The sequence below is a fragment of the Meles meles genome, chromosome 10, assembly GCF_922984935.1.
Source record: "Meles meles chromosome 10, mMelMel3.1 paternal haplotype, whole genome shotgun sequence".
Lineage (NCBI taxonomy): Eukaryota > Metazoa > Chordata > Mammalia > Carnivora > Mustelidae > Meles > Meles meles.
In genome coordinates, this window is record NC_060075.1 from 2,074,183 (window position 1) to 2,094,887 (window position 20,705).

At 48.0% G+C, this 20,705-nt stretch overlaps 1 protein-coding gene across 11 annotated transcripts in view; it reads right to left on the bottom strand.

The window, feature by feature from the left end:
- Nucleotides 1-2,325: 2,325 nt before the first annotated feature.
- The window catches only part of RNF32 (ring finger protein 32), a 36,929-nt gene continuing 18,549 nt past the window's right edge, over nt 2,326-20,705 (bottom strand). For 7 of the 11 annotated variants that reach the window (XM_046021239.1, XM_046021238.1, XM_046021247.1 and 4 more), the window contains 2 exons: nt 3,950-4,079; nt 2,326-3,271 (listed from right to left, as the gene is read on the bottom strand). In XM_046021239.1, coding sequence (XP_045877195.1) covers nt 2,916-3,271; nt 3,950-4,079 — 486 coding nt within the window. In that variant the 3' untranslated portion in view covers nt 2,326-2,915. Of the gene's footprint in view, nt 3,272-3,949; nt 4,166-20,705 lie in introns of all 11 variants that reach the window. The other 4 variants (XM_046021244.1, XM_046021240.1, XM_046021237.1 and 1 more) reach the window with 3 other exon arrangements.

The following is a 20,705-nucleotide window of genomic DNA, read 5'->3' on the forward strand; positions in this document are numbered from 1 at the left end:
TTGTGACATGCAGCTCGGCCTCCTCCTCCCCCTGTTCGTTTGCCCTCTTGCTGCTTTCTCTTCTTTGGTGCCGCCTGAGTTTGTGCTTCCTTGTATTCGTCAGGACTCTGGTTGCAGGGGCCAGAAACCAAATCCACAAAGCTCAGGGAACGTACCTGGATCTAAGTCACAGTTGGAGCCAAGCCCAGCCGAGCCCACTGCAGGCCAGCCAGCCCCTGTCAGCCGACGGGAGGCGCTTGTCGCAGCAAGCACTGTTCCCGCCACAGGACTGAGGAATTTCCTCCTCAGCCTGGTACCAAGCCAAGTACCCAACCGCCGGGAATGTACACATGATTACGATGATGGACTGAAGTAGAATCACGGAATTTTCCTTTCTCACGTCCTCCACTGATGCCCCACTTCTTGGGGCCCCAACCTTTTCTTGGTCAGTGACCCAGTTTTTATACCAGAGACCCGAGGCTGTGCTATAACCGTACAGAAGTCCGCACGGGTTTCGTGACTTGACCTGAAAACGTGTCGTCAAACTGCCCAGAGAAGCAGCTACTCCGCCGAAGTCCTTGTTTATTATCCTGTGGTCGAGAGTTGGGTCTCCCCAAGCCTTTGATGGGAATGCCTTTCCAGAAGGTGTTTTGATAAGAAAGTGACCTGATTTGACATTGTCACAGCTGCCTGAGACTCATCCCTGAGCACTGGCGAGATTTTCACTGCCCTCATCCCCAGTAAGGACCAATTCCAGATGCCATCCCCACTGATTTCCCCGACTTTGTTGCCCACAACTCACTAATTCCTATGCCGGCTGAAGTACTCGGTTGTGCAGAGCAGAAATGGATTCTGCCCACGTACGCAGGAAAAAGTTGACTGGAAGGATACGAGGCAGCACAGATACCAGTGGGAAAGCTCGAGAAATGGGGTCAGAAGGCAGGCCTGCAGGGAGTCTGGGCGGCAAGACCCAGGTCATCATCCCCGGGAACACGTTGGGACGTGGCCACGCACGGTCCTCAGTGGACTCTGTCACTCAGTGACCCGCGCAAACTTGGGCTCCCTCCAGCTTCCGAGATTGGGGCAGTGGATCAGACTGCCGAGGCATCGGTCACATGGCTCGGCTCTCCCGTCGGGGAACAGAGACAGACTGACGTGTCTGCCTCGTTGGCCTTCTGAACGGACGCCCGGGACCTGTGAGCAGCTCCCGTCTGCTGTCTCAGGGTAGAAGTGCTCATTCCTTGTTCAGAGCACTCTGAGTTACGGCTGTCCCCCACGCCTACGCTCACCACCCCTTCCAGAGTCCCGCTTCCCGTGGTCCCGGGCAGCCGGTTCTCCTGCCAGGTCATCAGACGACCAGTAATAACTCGATGCTGCGTCCCGGGGCCGACATCGTTCACCTCGCGTCACCTTGCCGGGTAGGCGTTTTGTCTCCCAGCTTCAGCATCACCAGCAGGGGGAGTACGGCCCAGTAAGGTATGTGGAGAGAGACCACGTTCACACGACTTTTCTTAGAGTATGTTGTTTATTATGACTGTTAATTTCTTACTGCAGCCTAATTTCTGAATGAAACTTTATGACAGGTGTGTATGTGTAGGAGAAAATGTAGTTGAAAAATGCCATTTCCTGGATCCACGGGGGGTGTCTTGGAACATGTCTCCTGTGGATGAGGGGGATGACGACTGTAACAAATTTTGAACAAATTTTTCTTGTCCAGATTTTGCAATGGGCTACTCCATCACTTAAAAAATGTTTGAGCACAGCCCAATATATGTGTATTTATTTATAAGTGATATGTTTTATACAGCTATTTAGAAATAAAACATACCTGACTAGCATTTTAAAAGGATGAGATTAAAAACAGGAACACATATTTTATTTCTTTCCATAAGACACCAGGATTGTCCTACACCCTTGGCATTGTACATACCTGGGCTTGGTGACCTGCGTCTTTCTCCCCCGTGTTCTCACGCCCTGTCTCTGTCCCGTAGCTAGCTGTGGCTGCGGGGATGTGCGCCTGTTTGCCCGCACGTGGGCCATGAAACATCTTGGCCTGCTCTTCCCCAGCGACGAGAACATCCACAGACTCAGGAGGAGCCTGGGAGCCAGGCCTCTTGGAGCAGCCCCTCAGCCCTCACCCCACCCTTTCTGTGGGGCTCCGAAAGAACAGGCTTCTCTGTAAGCCACTGAAATGGGGGCCTTACCTGCGACGGCAGCCGGACACCTGATCTGTACGACTGTACTTGTTCTCATAAACAACCAAGCCCCCAGGAAGAGGACACCAGAGTCAGATGCTTCTGAGCAAAGCGGTTTCATGGATTTCTTCTTCCTGTACAAGCTGCAATAGTGTGGCTCTAAGTCATGAAAATGCGACTTACCAGCTTCTGCTGATGGATACCACTGAATACTTTATTTTTATGCTTTGGGTTTACATATTTGAAGTGCTGAAATATAACAGTAAGTTATCACATGGAAATAAAGCAATTACTACAGAACAGGGGCACGGCAGGGGCCCAAGACAACCGGAAGAGTGTTTCTAGTTACCAGCTTGTTGGCCAGACGCTATAGCTCGATCTAAGTGACTGCGTGTACCCTGGTGAGCCTGGGACCAGCGTGCCGTGACCGTCCTGGCAGGTCTACCTGCTGCCAGTCAGAACCCTGTAGCAACAGAGCCACTTAATCAGACGACTGCGAGAGCAGGGGAGTGATTCCACGGTTTGGAGTGGTCCAAGCCGATCAAGTAGAAGCATAGCGAGTCACTAAATGAGAGAACCTCCGAACCTCGAGTTTTTATCCGTTCCTCACTTATTTCAACTGACCAAACTCATCAATTTGACATTTTTCTGAAGAGTCAACTTGGGTAGGTTGTCAGCTTTCACAATATATGTAGGGTCCCTATGTACAACTACCGGGAGTCGACTTCATTGGAAAGCAGCTTACACTGCGGTACTTAACCCCAAACTCATACAGTTTTTACAGAGTTGAGGTAAATCCCTCTCCCCCAGCGCTGCCCAGAAACAATATAATTTTTCCTGTGAATTCAACATGCAAGAATTTTCTTCTGATAGCCAGAGCGGCAGAGGGGACAAACGTGGAAAGGAGAACTGTCCCCCATGGAGAACTCCTCCAGAGCAAGGAGACACGTGTGGTGGAACACATGTGAGCAGGACAGGAGGACCGTCTCCCGGGAAGGCTGGCTGCAGCGCGTCTCGCATGGGTCCTGGTGACCGTCGGCGCTGGCTGGGAGCGGGGTGAGGCAGATGGGACACTCGTAGGACTCCCGGTGCAGAGCCTGCAACACAGGACAGCACGTGTTGTTGTGAGGTAGTAGCTCTGTTGTAATGGGGAACTCCTAAACTTCAGTGAGGACTGTGTACCAAGAGACACGGACTTCTAGAAACGAAGTCTCATCCCGTGTTACAATGGCACCAATTACACGTGCCTGTCAGTCTCGCGGAAGATGGGAAGGGAGAGTAACCTGCTTGTGATTAGCCGTTTGAAAACAAAAATACTGTATAAGATGCTGAACATTAATGGTACAGATCTCCTTTTAGTTGCGCAACGAGTGGTCTTTTTCAAAATCCTTGCCCCTATACAGCTTCCAAACTTCTTGATAAATTTTCATATCTTAATGATTTTCTAAGTAAGTTTTTCCTCTGTTGAATTCTGAGTCTCCCTTTCTCCCAGGGCTACACTAGGTATCAGAGGAGGGCAGCCTCGGGCTTGAAGGAAAATGAGGAAACTAAGACGTGGGGCAGTCTTCCCTTTGGTGTTTTCATTATTCACAAAAAGGCGTCATCAGTGGAATCAATGGAAGGGCCTTGACCTCACCCCAGACTGGACGGCAAACGTTCAGGGTACAGGCACAGCCGGGGCAGAAAGCTCGGCACCACAGGGTCCCCAAGTCTTCCCTCTAATGTCACCCAGACTCCTGGGGGCTCTGCCGCTTCCAGTTAGTGACCCTGCCTACCTGGATCTGGATCTTTTCCCAGTCTTCGTCTGTGAGCTCGTGGCCGCGCCTGTCCTCCAGCTGCTGAAGAACACTCCGGTTTATGGCCAGGCAGTGGTCGATCTCCCAGAAGAGGTCCTCTATGTCTGTGCTGTACGAGCACAGCAGACGGCGACTGAGCTCTGTGAACTGGAGAGGACACGGGAGGCGGTGCACTAACAGGCCGGGGGGCTCTACCTGTCCGTGCAAAGGAGGTGCCTTCTTGGGTCCTGACCACCTGTTTTACTGACTTTCCTCAGGTCTCTACCTTCGAATAAGACTTTTTGGGGAAACAGACATATGGATATTTACCTAATAAAGCCACGTCCAGATAGCTGATAGAGATTCAGAAATGCCCACCTGGTTTAAGTCTTCGTGGTTGTTAACAAGGAATACATTGTAATTAAAAGTTGAGAGCTAATAAAGGGGAAAAGGAGGGCGCCTGGGTGGCTCAGTGGGTTAAGCCTCTGCCTTCGGCTCAGGTCATGATCCCAGGGTCCTGGGATCGAGCCCCGCATCGGGCTCTCTGCTCAGCGGGGAGCCTGCTTCCCACTGTCTCTCTCTGCCTGCCTCTCCGCCTACTTGTGATCTCTGTCAAATAAATAAAATTAAAAAAAGGGGGAAAAGGAAGCGCAGAGGAGAAAGGAATTAAAACTGCACAAAATTCATCCCATTACCACCCTGCTCTGGCAGCATCTTTTTTTCTTTTTTTTAAGATTTTATTTATTTATTTGACAGAGATCACAGGTAGGCAGAGAGGCAGGCAGAGAGAGAGGAGGAAGCAGGCTCCCTGCTGAGCAGAGAGCCCGATGCGGAACTCAATCCCAGGACCCTGAGATCACGACCTGAGCCGAAGGCAGAGGCTTAACCCAGTGAGCCACCCAGGCGCCCCTGGCAGCATCTATTCTAATCTGTACGCAGGGCGCTCACTGTGTGTGGCCACAGTGCCCTGAGCACTTGCCTGGCCGTGGGAACCAGTGCTCTTCCCGTCCCTTTGCTTGCCAGCTGTCTTCCCAGTGTGGCCGCAGATTATGAACGATCATCTCAGAGTGACCAATAAAAGAAAAAAATTATCCCCTTCTTCTAAACTAGTTCATTCATTCTGTTTTTCTTACAAAACGCTAAAATAATAATTTGAAAACTCCCATTGCCCAAGGACCTTCAGCCTCTCCTTATGGGAGGTAGTTCATTTATGGATAATTGTACGGCCCCTTGACACAGAGCAGGTCTTTAGGACTTAGTTTAAAACCGTGTCCCTTGCCGGTCCGCCACCACGGAGGCTGCATATTACTTTTCTCTCAAACTTTGCAGACGTTTGCCTTGAGAGTCCTTAAACGGAGTTCTCTAATGCTCGCCCCTGCTCCGCTCTTTATGAAGTGCGACATTTTCGATACAAAAGGCTTCAGAAGGCCGCAGTGGTCTCAGGCAGGCGGTTATAGCAGGTTGTGGGCTGGGAAGGTTGTCATCGTCTCCCGATGACAAAAGCGGCGACTGCCAGGGCGAGGCACAGTTTCTACAGACCCTCCTGCTGCGGCGCCTGGACTGCGGGGACTTCGCTGGCATCTGATTAGTAAAATGAAACATGCCTCCCTCCTGCCGCAGCCACAGTCGCCAACCGCAAAGTAGTTTGACGTGACATCCTTCACTCTCTATTCCTCCCCCAGACTGTTTCGGTCTGTGCTCCGATTTGGAAATATTTACTTTGCAATATTTGGAAATATTTATTTGCAATTATTTTTTAGCTGTAAAAATGCCCCCCAACTTACAGGAGTTTGACTTGCAGCGTTTCAACTTTACGATGGTGCGAAAGCGACGCACTCAGTAGAAACCGTGCTCCAAGTTCAGGACGTGGACCTCTTGCTGGGCTGGCCTTACGCGCTCTGCCCCTCCCCCGTGATGCCGGCCGGCGGCCGCAGCTCCCAGCAGCCGGCAGGGCGACCCCCGCGTGCGCCCCCACCGCTCTCCCGTCCGCCACTTTCAGGACAGTGTCCCGTGCAGTGCAGGAGCGGCTCGACACCGTACGGTCAAACAGGCTTCGTGTGTCCCGACTGCGCACCTGCGGGCTCACGGGAGCGCTCTGGGTGCGCTTCAGGGGGGCCGCGCTCCGCCGTGACGTTGGCCAGGCGAGGTGCGGGAAATGCATTTTTTTTTTTTTTTTGGAAATGCATTTTTGACTTAATGATATTTTTGATTTATGATGGGTTTGTCAGGAGCTCGTGCCGTCCGGAGTCGAGGAACGTCTGTGCTTGCAGGCCTGGAGGAAGAGGCTCTTCGGCTGTGAAGAAGCTGTTTCTCCGCTGGAACTACCGAGCAGCTGCAGCTTAACTTAGCTTCTTCAACTGAGGGTCCACCGGTATATCCTAGGGCTTTGATTTTTTCTTTGTTCTTTGGCTTCGACTATTCGATACTCTCAAACAAATGGTTGAGAGAAGAGTTCCCTACTGTGTGGAAGGGAGGAGTCCTTGGAAATCTGTGCGACGGCCTCTGAGTCAGGTTTCATGACCAAGTGTGCTGAGTTTTCTTGAAGTGAGGGCGATCTCCCACATACACATGGACTGGAACGGAGACCTTTTCTTCCTCCAAAAGTATGCTCAGAAAAAAGGGGTCACATTCTATTCCAGACCTTACGAAGAATTTCGGGTGATGAGGCATATTCTGAACTTGTTTCTGAACACAGAAATGTTGTCTGGAGAAGATGCTTGAGTGTGAATGACTGACCTGGGGGCTCGTTCCCAACTGTCGTGCTGGGACAGCGGCCTCGGCCTCCCCCGGAAGCCTGTTAGAAATGCCGCTTCCCAGCCGTGCCCTGACCTGCTGGACCAGAACCTGGGCAGCGGTGGCCAGCTGTGTTCTGTCTCCCCAGGGGACTCTGATGCTCGCTCAAGTTTGAGAACTGTTGAAGTCACCTGCTTGATTTTAAGAGTCACAGTTATTTACCACAGCTTTCATCCCCCTTCCTGGGGGTGTGACCTCCCAACTCCAGGTGTTAGGGACCACCGGGAGCTCTCAGAGGGCCCTTAGAGAGCAGCGGAGTAAGCGTGGAGGCCGCGTGCGCACAGTTCGTATTGTATCAGCGGATACGCTGTGTGCGAGACTAGATCTGCAGGCGCCCAGATGCCTGCGGGAACCCCAACTGTTCTGACATGGGGATGAGTTCTCGAAGCTGGAGATAAAGCAGCTGACATGCTCTGAATAGCTGCGTTTGGTGACTCCCAAGGGGCCCTGGCGAGGACAGCCCTGTCACCTTATCCTCCGGCCTTCGCCGGGGCTGCTGGCACACGCCTCGTTGCCTTCATTCCCGTGGGTTTGGGGCTGGGAGCGCTGGACCTCGTGCTGCTACACGCCGCCGTGTTCTTCAAGGCTTCCCACCCCGCCTTTGCATTTGTCAAGGCTTAGGCTGTGCACCAACCACGGCAGGCCCTTCGGCGCTCGCGGAAAACATGGGCTTGCCGGGTTCCGCTGCCCGCAAATCGGGGAGGGTCTTAAAGCTCCGTGTGCCGATATGTGCTAACTGGTGTCCCCCAGCGAAACAGCAAATACATGCTCAGGACGTTCCAGGATGTGAGAACCGTCTCCGAGTGTCTGGTAGAGAAGAAACAAGTCTTGCCTTCGTGTGGTCCGTGAGTGGGATGATGTGTTTTGCGGTCAGTTCGGTTCACAGTAGTTCCTAGTTTCCATGATCACGTCTTCCGTACCAGCAGGTTATTTAGAACTGTTTCCAGATTTCCAGTGATTTATAAATTATCTCAAGTTTCTAGCTTAAGCACACTGCGGTCCGAGACCATGCTCTGCACATTTTAATCCTTTACAGCGTGGTGGGATGTTTCCCGGTCAGGGCTTGTACGTGGTCTGTTTGGGTCTCATCGAGACCAGGCGCCACAGCTGCTGGCGGGTGTTCTGTGTGTCCTGCTCCCCGGTGCCTTGGCCTCAACGTCTGTTTGGCCTGACGTCACTTCTTCTCCTGTGGTCTATGCCTGTGTCACGCACACTTCCTCCTTCTCTGCCTGCGTCAGAGTCTCCCCGGGGCGACCCGTGGCTGGGCTTGTTCTCACTGGCACGTTCGGTCTGGAGATTGCTGGGCGTGGAAATTTTATTTATTTAATTTAAAAAAAAAAGATTTTCTTTATCTACTTGAGAGAGAGAATGAGAGAGAGAGAGCATGAGAAGGGGAGGGTCAGAGGGAGAAGCAGACCCTGCTGAGCTGATCCCGGGGCTCCAGGATCATGACTGGAGCTGAAGGCCGTCGCTCAACCAACTGAGCCACCAGGCGCCCTGCTGTGGAAATGTCTATCTCCAGTTTTCTCTCCACTAGTTTGAATGTGAAAACTCCATTTCACTCTTTTGGTGGCCATCTTTGAAATGCACCTGAGGTGATTAACATCGGAAGTCCGTCCGAATTTCCTCCTCTCACATAAGCAAGGAGCTCGGAGCACTTGGCCGATGTGCTCCGCAGGCGGGTCGCTGTCCTGTGGTCATGCGCTCTTCCTCTCCTTTCGTCCCAGAAGACGCTGGTAGTCTTGCTCACGAACTCAGTGTCGATGCCGTTTTTCCACATTTTTACCACTTTCTTTGCACCTCACCCCTTCTTGTGTCTTCAATCTCAGATCGTTTTCTTGCTTCATGAAAGGCATCTTTCAGAAGGTCCTTCAGTGAAGACATTTTAGTGACCCTCTCCCCATTTTCCTCTGAAACCTTCTTTTGCCTCTGTTTTGTTCTTGTTGTCGTTTTTAAGTAATCTCTATGCCCAGTGTGGGCCTTGACCTGACGCCCCTGAGAGCAGGAGCGGCAACTCGGACTGAGCCAGATACACACCGCTGGCCTCTGTTCCCAACTGGAATTTTCATTTGAGACATGAAGAATCCCAGGCTGGCTGAGGTGTCCTGCTCAGTCCCCTGGCGTCTGCTCTAACTTCCAACAAATCTGCAGCTTCACTACACATGGCGCCTTCTCTAAAAATCGTATTGGGGTTCTTTGGGCTTTTTAAGTCTGTGTATCTCCTTCCCATATGAAAAATTCATAGCCTTTCTGCCTCGAGAGGTCCCCATGCTCCCTTTCCCTCCTAAATTCTGGTTCCTGGAGGGAGCCCTTTATGTCCTTTCCTCGGCGAGCCCCTTCCAGGGGGGATGATGGTGCGGAAGGAAAGGGAGGTGCAAGGGGACCCAGAGCCCCTTCCCTGCTGTGAGCGAGGCTTCAGACTCAGTGTCGTTTAGCGTTTTCTTTTTTTGCACATGGGTTAAACACACGTACAAGAGGTAGGAGATGCAGACTGTAATTTTGGAGATTTCACATGTGAACTAAATGCTCTTATAGTTTTGTTGAAAATTGGCTTTGTACAGTGTAAAATTCATGCTAATAACGTAAATTTTTTCTTTGCTTGGAACAATATTAAATAACAGGTAAGAACAGATAAGAACCACCAGGGCAGACTGAGAGAGAGAGAGGCAGGCAGACTGAGAACGGCCAGAGAAGAAAGTTTCGGTTTTGAACAAGTGTCCGAGTGTTTGCTGGTCAGGGTTCCTGTGTCCCCGATTCTTTCTCAGGCCACCCCTTTGCTGAGCAGCCGGGTAGAGCTCCTGCGACTCTCACGTCAGCAAGATGCCAGCGGCGACTGGCCACCCACGCCTGCACCGTGCTCCCCACATGGGAGCCCCTGGCCGGTGCAGGCCGGAGCCACTCACCCTATCTGGGAAGTTGCTCCAGTTTGGGGTCTGCCCCTCTCTCCCACAGCCCCGGCCATCAGCAGTCCCCCGTCCCGAGACCCATCGCTCCTGACTCTGCTCCCTGTCTTCGGCGTCTCTTCCTCCTTTGGACTCTCACTGCTTTTTGACATTTGCATTCTTAATGGCACATGTTTTTTGTTGTCTCCCCTCTGGAAGGCGACATGGGGGGCAGCAGAGACAGGGACCACCCCCCTGGGGGGTGGCCCTAGGGATTTGGTGGGGAAGGGAGGGAGCTGGACGAGTCTTGCACAGTGCAGAACTGCAGGCTCAGTCACTCGAAGGGGCTTGGAACAGTTTCCTGTGTAGTTTGGTGTCTATTCCGCCTGCCTAGTGAACCTCAGATTTTCACACTTGTTAACGAATCGTACTTTCTTCCTTAGTTACAACTGAAAGCATTTCATAATGAGTGAAATAACGATTCCTTTTGTATGTGGTGGTGGTTAAGGACTACTAAAACGTAGTTTATCCATTCTAAGTAACTACCATTCGGTGTTTGCGCGGTGAGGGATTAACAGGATTGGTGCAACAGTGTGGGAATGGCTGGCACCGCACTGTACGACCCGGGGACCCAGGTGACCTTTAACAAGGGGGCCTCCGGCTTGCAGGAAGGCTGGGTGGGAACAAGGAGGGCTGAGCAGAGGGCTCAGGGGCCCAGCAGGAGGGGGGCGGGACGGGGTGGGGGGGCTCTGCCAGCTGTGACAGGCAGCAGGTGGGCGGGGGCGGGGCCGGCGTGGCAGGAGTGGCCCGGCTGCCTCCCGCTCTCCTCTGACACCCGAGCAGACTTCTTGGAGCATTGGCCTCACCACCTCTTCTTTGATCTCAGACTCCTCATCCTGGGCCTGTCCGGAGGCTGAGATCCCTCCAGGATCCCCTGGGGCCTCGCGCCAACCTTTCCTCTCATTACTGTCCTTAGGAATTTCCCAGCCGGCCGGTCATCGTTACAGAGTCCCACGAAGAACTGTCCTGTTTTCCTGTTTCCATGACTTCCTGCACCAGTGGCTTCCGAGGACCGCATGCGCGGCCGGAGTGCGCGGCTCCTCTCAGATGAGCTCGCTCTCTCGGCTCTCACAGAGCACTTGGGGCCCCTGCCCTGGGCACTTAGCCTTGGCGGGAGGCTGTTATCTTTTTCCTGTGTGTATTTCTTATCTCCTCGAATGAATTCCTTAGGTCCAGAGAAGCACCTGATTCATGCTAAGGCCCTTAGCATTCATTAAAAAAATCTCAATTTTACGTTTGCAGTAGATTAGAACCAAGGACGCATATGTGCCCCAACGTCCACGTTCTAAAGGAGGACAGCACGGCGTCCTTTCTGGGATTAAAACAAAAGAACGATGCCTCCGAGGAATGACGTGAAGTTATTGCCAACGATCAAGATTCAGCAAAGCATCGGCGTTTAGCTTTTAATCATGACATGGACATTAGCTTGTTAATACAGATACTGAGACACTTCGGTACGCGTTTGCAGCGGAATCCTCCACGCGAACTGCTTGACCTTTCTCTGGTAGCTGCACACGTGCCAAAGAGCGCAAGGGCAATAGTTACAAAGTTAAATCCGCGATACTTACCGACCACCTGCTGTGGCCGATTGTAAGCCGCGTCCTAAGTGCAGCCGTTATTAACTGTTTCTCACATCTCAAGTTCTTATGTGTTCTTGCTTTCTTTATTTCCTTACTGGTATTTGGGTCAGATGCCCTTAGTCATTGAAAGGGCAAAAACTGCCCCCCCCCCAAAGCAGCCAGTTGAGTTCTAGTTTTTAAACCAATGATTAATATTACCAATTCTACAGAAACAAAGTGTGTAAAATGTTCAGTTTTAAGAAGAATGAATGTCTTCTTATATTTTTCCTTTTAAGTCTTCTATTTCAGGTATTTGATAAGTAGGAGTTTAGCTTATTGATATGTAAAGCAATTACTGGTCATTTACAAGTAACATACCGGCTAAACATTAAAAAAAATACACTAACAAAAGTACCAGGTGAACTTTGTCTGCCCGGGAGGCCTCTCTAAGTGATCCGTCTGGATGTCAGCAAATTGCTTACTAATGTGTTGACTTATGACCACCCTCAAAAGCAAAATGAAAAGCCTGGAATTTACAGCATATCAATGAATCAGTTGATAAGCTTTTACTGGTTTAATATCCTCCCGATCTTGCTGCTTGGAACCACTCCAAGTTAGCAACAGAATGTTTGCCATCTCTACGTGATAAAGGAAGTCAAAGGACTAAGCAAACTTTAAGACCATTACGCTGTTTGGTGAGATGTCAATGACAAAGTAAGAGAAATCTCATGTGGGAGGGTGTGGGAGCGGGCGGCCCCTCGAGTCAACCAGGGCATCTGACGAATCACTAACCTTACTTTTTAAACAATGGTCTGGACTTTTAGCTTGGGTGGAGATAGTATAATGCATCTGAAAAGTTTTAACTGCAGCAATAAAAGACCATACCTCAATGATATGACATATGCTAGCAGAATTTCTAGATAAGGATCAAAGGCATTCAAGGACCAAGCACTGCATTGTGGGCAACCCTCGGGCTTTCTGTACACACTGGTGACAGGTATGAGCACAGCAGCTTTCCTGACCTCTCCAGGCGGCTCTGGCCGAGTTCACCGAGTCGTGCTGTGAGAGTGCCCCAGGACTGCTGTGCCGTCCCCGACAGCCCCGGTGCCCGCTCCGGGGCACTGCTGAGTCCAGCTGAATTCTCTGACACGCAGAGACAAAATCCAACATTTGATCTGTTTGGTTCTTTACACAGGACTGAAGTCTATTGAAAAGATCCCACATTACAACACGACATCACTTTGTTCTTGCTCAGTTTGTTAAGAATGTGCCAATGACATTTTAAAGGAAGACAAATCTGCAAGAAGAAATTCTCAGCGTATAGAAGCATTACTATATGCAGAGACGAGCTCTGTATTTTATTAATTTAGTTAACATCCAATAGGTGCATGGAAGCCCAAGTTTAGAAGAGACTTCATTAGTCCCCCTGCAACAGAGGAAGGAAAGGCAAGGCCAGAGTTCTGCTCTAAGAAAGGGAGGTCAGTTCGTAAAAACACAAAGACCTGCGCTAATCTAATCTACAGTATTACAAACATGTCCGTCTTGCCGAGATCTTGAAGCCCTAAACAGAAGCACCTTCTAATTTGTTATGCCGAAAAATGTCACACTATTCTCCCTCTTTGCCTTTCTTTCCTATCACAGACTTTCCCCCTGAAGGCAGCATATTGTTACTGCACATTTTGCTTTGGAAACTTACTAATTTCTCAAATTCAAGCATCAGATGTCTGACTGTTTACTAATGTACAGTTCGTGCACTTTTAGGTGGTGGGAGGGTGGCGGATGCCCAGGCCTGTGAGAAGGCACGGGCCACAAAGCTCACTTCTGGCGGAAAAGCCGGTGTTTCTGGAACGTCACTATGTTACAAAGCTAGGCTCCCACCCAGAGGAGGCTTCATAAAGTCATTGTTCATTCTGGCTTTGGAATTTGGTTTTTATTTTTTGTTTTTTAAAGGTGGGTGATTAGGAAAGCTGCACACGCTGCTTCTCCTGAAGCTGGACTTGAGTGCGCGCCTTCAGTTCTGACACCTGCAGGGCAGACGTCACAAGAACCCAAGGCTCAGAGCTGCATCTTATTTCAAATATCTTAGTCTGTGCTTTCTAGATTTTCAAGCTTCATGTTACTGGCAAGCTTATATTCCTTTTTTTTAAGATTTTATTATTTGAGTGAGAGCGGGTGGGCATGTGAGCAAGTGCAAGCAGGGGGAGGAGCAGAGGGACAGAGTCTCAAGCAGACCCGCACTGAGCACAGAGCCTGATGGCGGGCTTGATCTCAGGACCCTGAGAGCAAGACCTGAGCCAAACTCGAGAGCTGGACGCCCAATCCACTGACCCACCCAGGAGCTCCATGGTCTACCTTTTTGTACTGTATGTTCATTGACAAATCGGTGTCGATCTAGGTATTTTTGATACTTTTGTCCTTTAATCTGCACGCGGAGGTGAGAGTTTCCCACCCATCATGTTACAGTATCAGGAGTCGGAATTTGCCTACGTATGTAGCTTTCCTGCGTGCTGTGCTGTGGTCGCCCTGTATTGTCATGTTACTGATTAGCCTCCTGTCATCTCAGCTTGAGAACAGCTTTTTGCATTCTCGTAAGGCAGGCCCAGTGGTGACGGCCTCCCTCAGTTCTGTTTGTCTGGGAGCATCTTTATCCGACCTTCCGTTCTGAAGCCCACCTTTGCCAGGGGCTGTTGTCAGTTGAAATTTCTCCCGCCAGCACTCTGAGTATTTTGTCCCACTCCATCCTGGCCTGCAACCTCTCCGCTGGGAAATATGCCGACAGCCTTATGGGTGTTCCCCTGGAAGTGTGGAATTTTTTTCTCTTGCTGCTTTTAAGATTCTTTGGTTTTGGGGATTTATTATAATTATTATTGTATTTTGGGGAAGATCTTTGTATTTTTTAAAGATTTTATTAATTTAGTTGAGAGAGAGTGAGAGTACACACGTGTGGGGGAGGGGCAGAGGGAGAAGGAGAAGCAGACTCCCCGCTGAGCAGGGACCCTGACACCAGCAAGGCTCATTCCCTGGACCCAGCCAGGATCATGACCTGAGCCGAAGGCAGACGCTTAACTAACTGAGCTAGCCAGGTGCCCTGGGGGAGATCTCTTTAAATTGAGTTTGTTTGGTGACTCTGAGCTTCATAAACTTTGCTCTCCAAATTTCTCACCGATTTGGGCAGTTCTTAGCCATGATTTCTTTTGACCAGCTTTCTGCCCCTTCCTCTCTCCTCTGAGACTCTAATTCACAGACTGTTTCCTTGGAGAGTATCACAAAGGTCACGTATGCTTTCTTCACTCTTGTTCATTCTTTTTTCTTTGTTTGCCTCTCACTGGATAATTTCCAAGTTCCTTTCTTCTAATTCACAGATTCTTCCTTCTGCCTGATCCATTCTGATGGTGATGCCATCTCTGGTCTTATGCTCCAGAACTTACTTGGTTCTTTGTTGTTATTTCTATTAAGCTTGTCACTTTGCTAACTTATTTTCCTGATTCCATCAAATGCGCTTTTGTGTTTTCTTGCACCTGACTGAGCTTCCTTCAAATGCCCATTTCGAATTCTTTGCCAGGTTGTAGCTCGCCAGGTCTTCGCTTGGTGACTGGGAGGCTGCCGAGACCCTTCGGTGGTGTCGTATCTTCCTGATTTTCACGTTTCTTCCAGTCCTGCGTTGCTGTCACCAAACCAAAGTAACCGCGGCCTCCTGTGTCTTTACTGAGTAGCGTCAGGAGAGAAGTCCTTTCTATCGGCCCCGTATGGGTTCTGAGGCTTTCTCAGACCTCCTGTGGACACACTTGCTCCATGTCGTGCTCCTCTTATGGCAGAATTCTTAGACTTGTGTGCCTTCTCTAGACTCTGCGTCACGCCAGGCCAGGTGCCGATGGCCTCCCTTCGACTTTCCCAAGGGTGTCGCTGAAGCTCCAGTCTGTGTCCCCCCTGGCCCCCAGATGCAGGCTGGCTCTCTGCATGTGCTTCCTGGCCGTCGCCATCAGGAGTGTGCGCAGGGAACCAGCCACAGGGTGTGGGTGAGGCACATGCGGCACCGGGGGCCACGTGAGGGGATCTGCAAATGAAGCACCTCCCCTGGGGCTTCTTGATGGAGGCTACAACAGTCAGTAGGGTCCTGTGTTTTTCATCCCTCAGGAGTCCTATCTGCTGCTCTTCCAGTTTCTTCCCACCCCCGGTGACGCAGCTCATGGCTCAGTATGCTGGATGGAAGGACGAGTCCCTTTGGTATGTCCCACACAGCCCAAGAAGCTGGGTGCTCACTCACAAGCTCTCACGTTCTCCTGCAGGAGAAATCATGGCCAAGAAGATCTCTCTTGGGCCCGAGCTGTGCCTCCTGGGGGAGGGGTGACATGGGTAAAGTGTAAGTCCTCTGGCCCTCTGCAAGGCATTGCCATGGGTGTTGTGGAGCTTTTCCTTTGGAAACCTGGACTTCTCAAAGTCTCTCTTGGATGTGGGTGATTATCTGAGGCAGTGCTCTCCAGGGGCTCACAGACTGTGGCCAAGACGGGCGAGCGCACCTCAGGGTCCACAGGAACCGAGGTGTGTGTCCCTATTACTGGACACGTGGGTGGGTGAAACTCCTGACTCGCTTGCTCAGTGGTGCTGGAACCCACAGTTCCTACAGTTCCCTCTTACCTGTGGTTGGAGGCCAGACTGTTGTTGCTGGAGGAGGGCGTGGGTATGAGTGAGGAACATTTTATTTTGCTACGCTGCTAATGTTAACCCCAGAAAACATTTTTTTCCTGATGAGAGTTTGTACATTCCTTGTTAAGTTTATTTTTAGGTGCTTCATTTTCTTGTATTATTGCATTGGCAAGGATTGGCCAAAGTGTGATAATAGATAACCTATTTTGCATCTTTAGGGTTTCAGTATCTAAAAAATATGTTTTTAGTTTCTGATGTATGATCTTTACTGTGATAAGGAAATGTCACTTAAGCTTGAGATTGCTGTCATTACTAAGAAAGGCTGTTTAGTATATTTTTGGTAAAGACTGAGACGATTTAATATCATTTTTCTCAGTCATTTTTATATATTTCTGTGTTTCCTATTTTGATAGAAGATAAATAATTTCAGATTTAAGAGCATAAATTTGCATACAAGTCTTATCATTTTAAAATGATTTCCACATATATGGTTATGCCTTCTGTTCTGTGTGTCTACATTGTTTTATCTGTTTTAACCCTGGTGAGACTTTATCTTGTACTTGGTAGTTTTTCAATCACCAAAAAATTATTCACTTCTAATTTCTCTTTCCTGAAATACCAGCTATTGGCTTCACTTACTGGTTTTACTTTTATCCTAATAAATTACTTCTTTTATCTTTATACTTTCTACTTCCTACATTTAAAAATTCTTTAGTGTTTAAATAGCTTTCTGACTTAAATGGTTAGTTCATTATTTTTCGTCTTTCTTGTTTAATAATAAATGTGCTTAATACTAGTTGCGCTCTAAATACAGCATTAGCTATATACCATAGAATACGAGTGTGTTCACTGTCATGAGCATCAGGACAGTATGTAACTTACACTCTGAAAATTTCCTGATGTGTTTTAATACTCCTTTATTTTATTGTGATTTTCTATTTTTTCATGGCTTTTGCCTTTTTTTTTTTAAAGATTTTATTTATTTGAGAGAGAGAGAAAGCAGAGTGGGGGGGAGGGCTAGAGGGAGAGGGAGAAGCAGACTCCATGGTAAGCAGGGACCCTGATGCGGGGCTCGATCCCAGGACCCTGGGATCCTGACGTGAGCAGAAGGCAGATGTTTAACCAACTAAGCCACCCATGTGCCCTGTGATTTTCTATTTTATTTATTTATTTATTTGCATTTGCCTCATTTACTTTTGAGCATGCCTTTATATAGGGCATTTTTATTTCATTTGATTCAAATGTTTCTCTCATAAGCAGCTATTAGTGGATTTTCAATGTAATTCAAGTTTGTTATTTAATAAGGAAATTCATCTCAATCATGTTTGCTGTAATTACTATTATAGTTTAACCCTATCATGATACCTTGTATAGTTATTATTCTTTGTTGCCTTTTCTTGGAGATCTTTTACTACCCCCACATACACATCTAACTTGGTCTTTACAATGGCTGTATAGTAAGCACTGTGTGGATGTTCCTTGGTGGCGGACTCTTTGGCTGTTTCTGGTTCTTTCTCTTTTATAATCGTTGCCATAGTGAACAAGTCATGGATGCATCTCAGCATACATGTACATCTGTAGGGTGACTTCTAGAGGATGGCTCAGAGAACTGTCAGCCAGAAGGATGTACATTTTTCGTCCTGCTGATGTCTTATAAGAATGTCCATTTACCCCTCGTTCTCATCAGTACTAGATAATTATCATCACATTTTCCAATTCTTGCAATCTAATAGGTGAACAGTAAGAACAGGTTCTTACTTTTGTTTATTTTTTTTTTTAATTATGAGGATATCCTCATTTTGGATTTAGTTGATCACGTGCTTTCTTGATTGGGTTGAGGTTAAGCATTTTTGGCAGGAAAGTGTAAAGGTGATGTTTGTTCTAGTCACTCTGTGCACATTAGGAGCACGTGGTATCAACTTGTGCAGTTATTGGTCATTTCAGTCATTAGGTTGAGATGTCTGTTGGACCTTTCCGATGTAAAGGCTTCTCATACCCTTTGCAAATTACACAGAATCTGTGGGTCGATGCTTTGAGACTTTGTGAGTACCCTGTTCCTCAACCATCTTTTACCCAGTAGTTTACAGTAATGTAATTTATTGATACAAGTTCTCCACAAACTCACTTGTGTATCTATCCACATGGTCTGGATGTATCTGTACAGTCCTAGGTAATGTGGCATTCAATAGCCTCGTTCAGTAATTTTCAGATTTCACTAAAATTATAAATTAAAATTGTAGATTAAATGGTCTATTTCCTAGACTATGCCAGCAGGAGAGTTTGAAAAAGGTAGGAAAAAATCATTAAATTGCAAGAGCCATTCAGTAAATGACTAAGAACTGGTCTGTGTAAGAAACAATAGCCTCTGGGCTCTGACCACCTAGACACTCAGACACACAGCTGACCCCCTCTCTGCAGTCTTGCTTTTCATGGTGTCGGTTACCCACTGCGAAGCACGGTCCTGGGGCAGACGACCCTCCCCTGACGCACTGCCGGAAGGTCGGTATAGCCTAATGCTATGTCACTCCCCTCCCTTCATCTCCTCACGGGGCATTTTGTCATCTCACATCATCACAAGAAGGATGGGTGCAGACGGGTGCAGTAAGATATACTGAGAGAGAGAGAGAGAGAGAGACCAGAGCCATATAACTTTTATTATAGTGTACTGTTATATTGTTATAATTGTTCTGTCTTATTATTTGTTGTGGTTCATTTCCTACTGTGCCTAATTTATAAGCTGAACTTTATCCGGGGTGTGTATGTAGAGAAAAAATGTAGTATATATAGGGTTTGGTACCGTCTGCAATTTCAGGCATCCACTGAGGCTCTTGGAGCACACCGCCAGGGATGAGGGCAGACAGGTGTGTGCCCACATGGGCAGCCAGAACAATGACAAGAGCACCCACTACAGTACACTATCTGACAGTAAATGCTGTCACTATTCATTTATTTATTTAGGGCAAGAGTGGGAGTTGGGGGGAAGGGCCGAGGGAGAGGGAGAGAGGGAAGCTTAAGCAGGCTCCATTCGCAGCGTGGAGCCCAACGTGAGGTTTGATCTTAGGCCCCTGAGATCATGGCCTGAGCTGAAGTCAAGAGTCAGATGCTTAACCAACTGAGCCACCCAGGTGCCCCTGTCTCACTTATTTAAAATGAGGTTTGGCAATCCTAAAATTTGTATGGAACACAGAAGACCCTGAAGAGCCAAAGCAATTTTGAAAAAGAAGAGCGAACCTGGAGGCATCACGCCTCCAGACTTCAGGCTCTATTGCAACGCTGTAGTGTTCAAAACAGGATGGAACTGGCACAAAACCAGACACCTAGATCAACGGGACAGAATAGAGAACCCAGAAATAAGTGCACAATTATATGGTCAATCAATCTTCAATAAAGCAGGAAAGAATGTCCAGTGGGAAAAAGACCGTCTCTTCAACAAATGGTGTTGGGAAAACTGGACGGCTATGTGCAGAAGAATGGAACTGGCCCATTTCTTACACCACGCATGAGAATAAATTTAAAAATGGAGTAAAGACCTAAATATGAGAATTGAAGCCACAAGAAATCCTCGAAGAGAATTCAGTCAGTAATTTCTCTGATGTTGGCCACAGCAGCTTTTTCTAGATAGGCTTCCTGAAGAAACAAAAGCAAAGATAAACTACTGGGACTCCATCAAAATAAAAAGCTTCCGCACAGTGCAGGAAACAGTCAACACTGCAGCACCCTATGATGAAGTAATCACACTCCTGGATATTTACCCCACAATACAAAAACACTAATTCAAAGGGATACCTGCACCCCTATGTTTAGTGCAGCACTATTTACAGTAGCTAAACTATGGACGCCACCCAAGTGTCCATCGAGGGACGAATGGAGAAAGAAGATGTGGTGTGTGTATACATACAGCGGAATACCACGCAGCCATCAAAAATAACGAACCCTTGCCGTTTGCAAGAACATGGATGGAGCTAGAGGGTATTATGCAAGTGAAATAAGTCAGTCAGAAGAGGACAAATACCACATGACCTCACTCATATGTGCAATTTAAGATAAAACAAATGAACAAAGGGGAAAAAAAGAGTGACACAAACCAAGAAACAGACTCTTAACTCTAGAGAACAACTTGCTGGTCCCTGGAGGGGAGGCGGAGGGAAGAGGGGTTAAAGAGGGCCCTGGTGGGGACGAGCTCTGGCTGCCGTATGGAAGTGCTGAATCACTGAATTCTGTACCTGATGCTAATATCACACCGTAGGTTAACCAACTGGATTTAAAAAAATAAAATGAGGTTTCGGTTTATAGATTTCAATATTTATGACCAAATGGGACAAGTGAGTAGAGTGAGGAATGAAGAAATTGAAGAGAACATTTAGGAAAGTAGCAGAGAGCTGCGGATTATAGATTTAATTAAGAAATAGATAGCTGACGCAGTTATGAATGTTTATTTGTGCAACAAATTGAGTATGACAGTAAATCAGCACTTTTGGGGAAGAATGATCTGAATTACAGTGTGCGTCTTTGCATGTGTGTGCACATTTGTGTGTTTGTGTTTGGGTATAGATGTATAATCACTTGAGTCACACAACTCTGCTTTATGTGAAGGCAGAGTGAGCCTGTATTTTTAAAAATTGTAATAAGATGATATATGCAAATGAAAAAATATTTACACACACAGGTAAAATGACTATCATCTGTAATTAAAATTTTATAAGAGAAGTTAATAATTTCTGATTTGAAAGCCAAGAGAGTATTATATTAGAATTACTAAGAGTAGTAATAACAATATGTTCGAATTACTGTCAGACCCCCGGAGAGAGAAGAGCACGA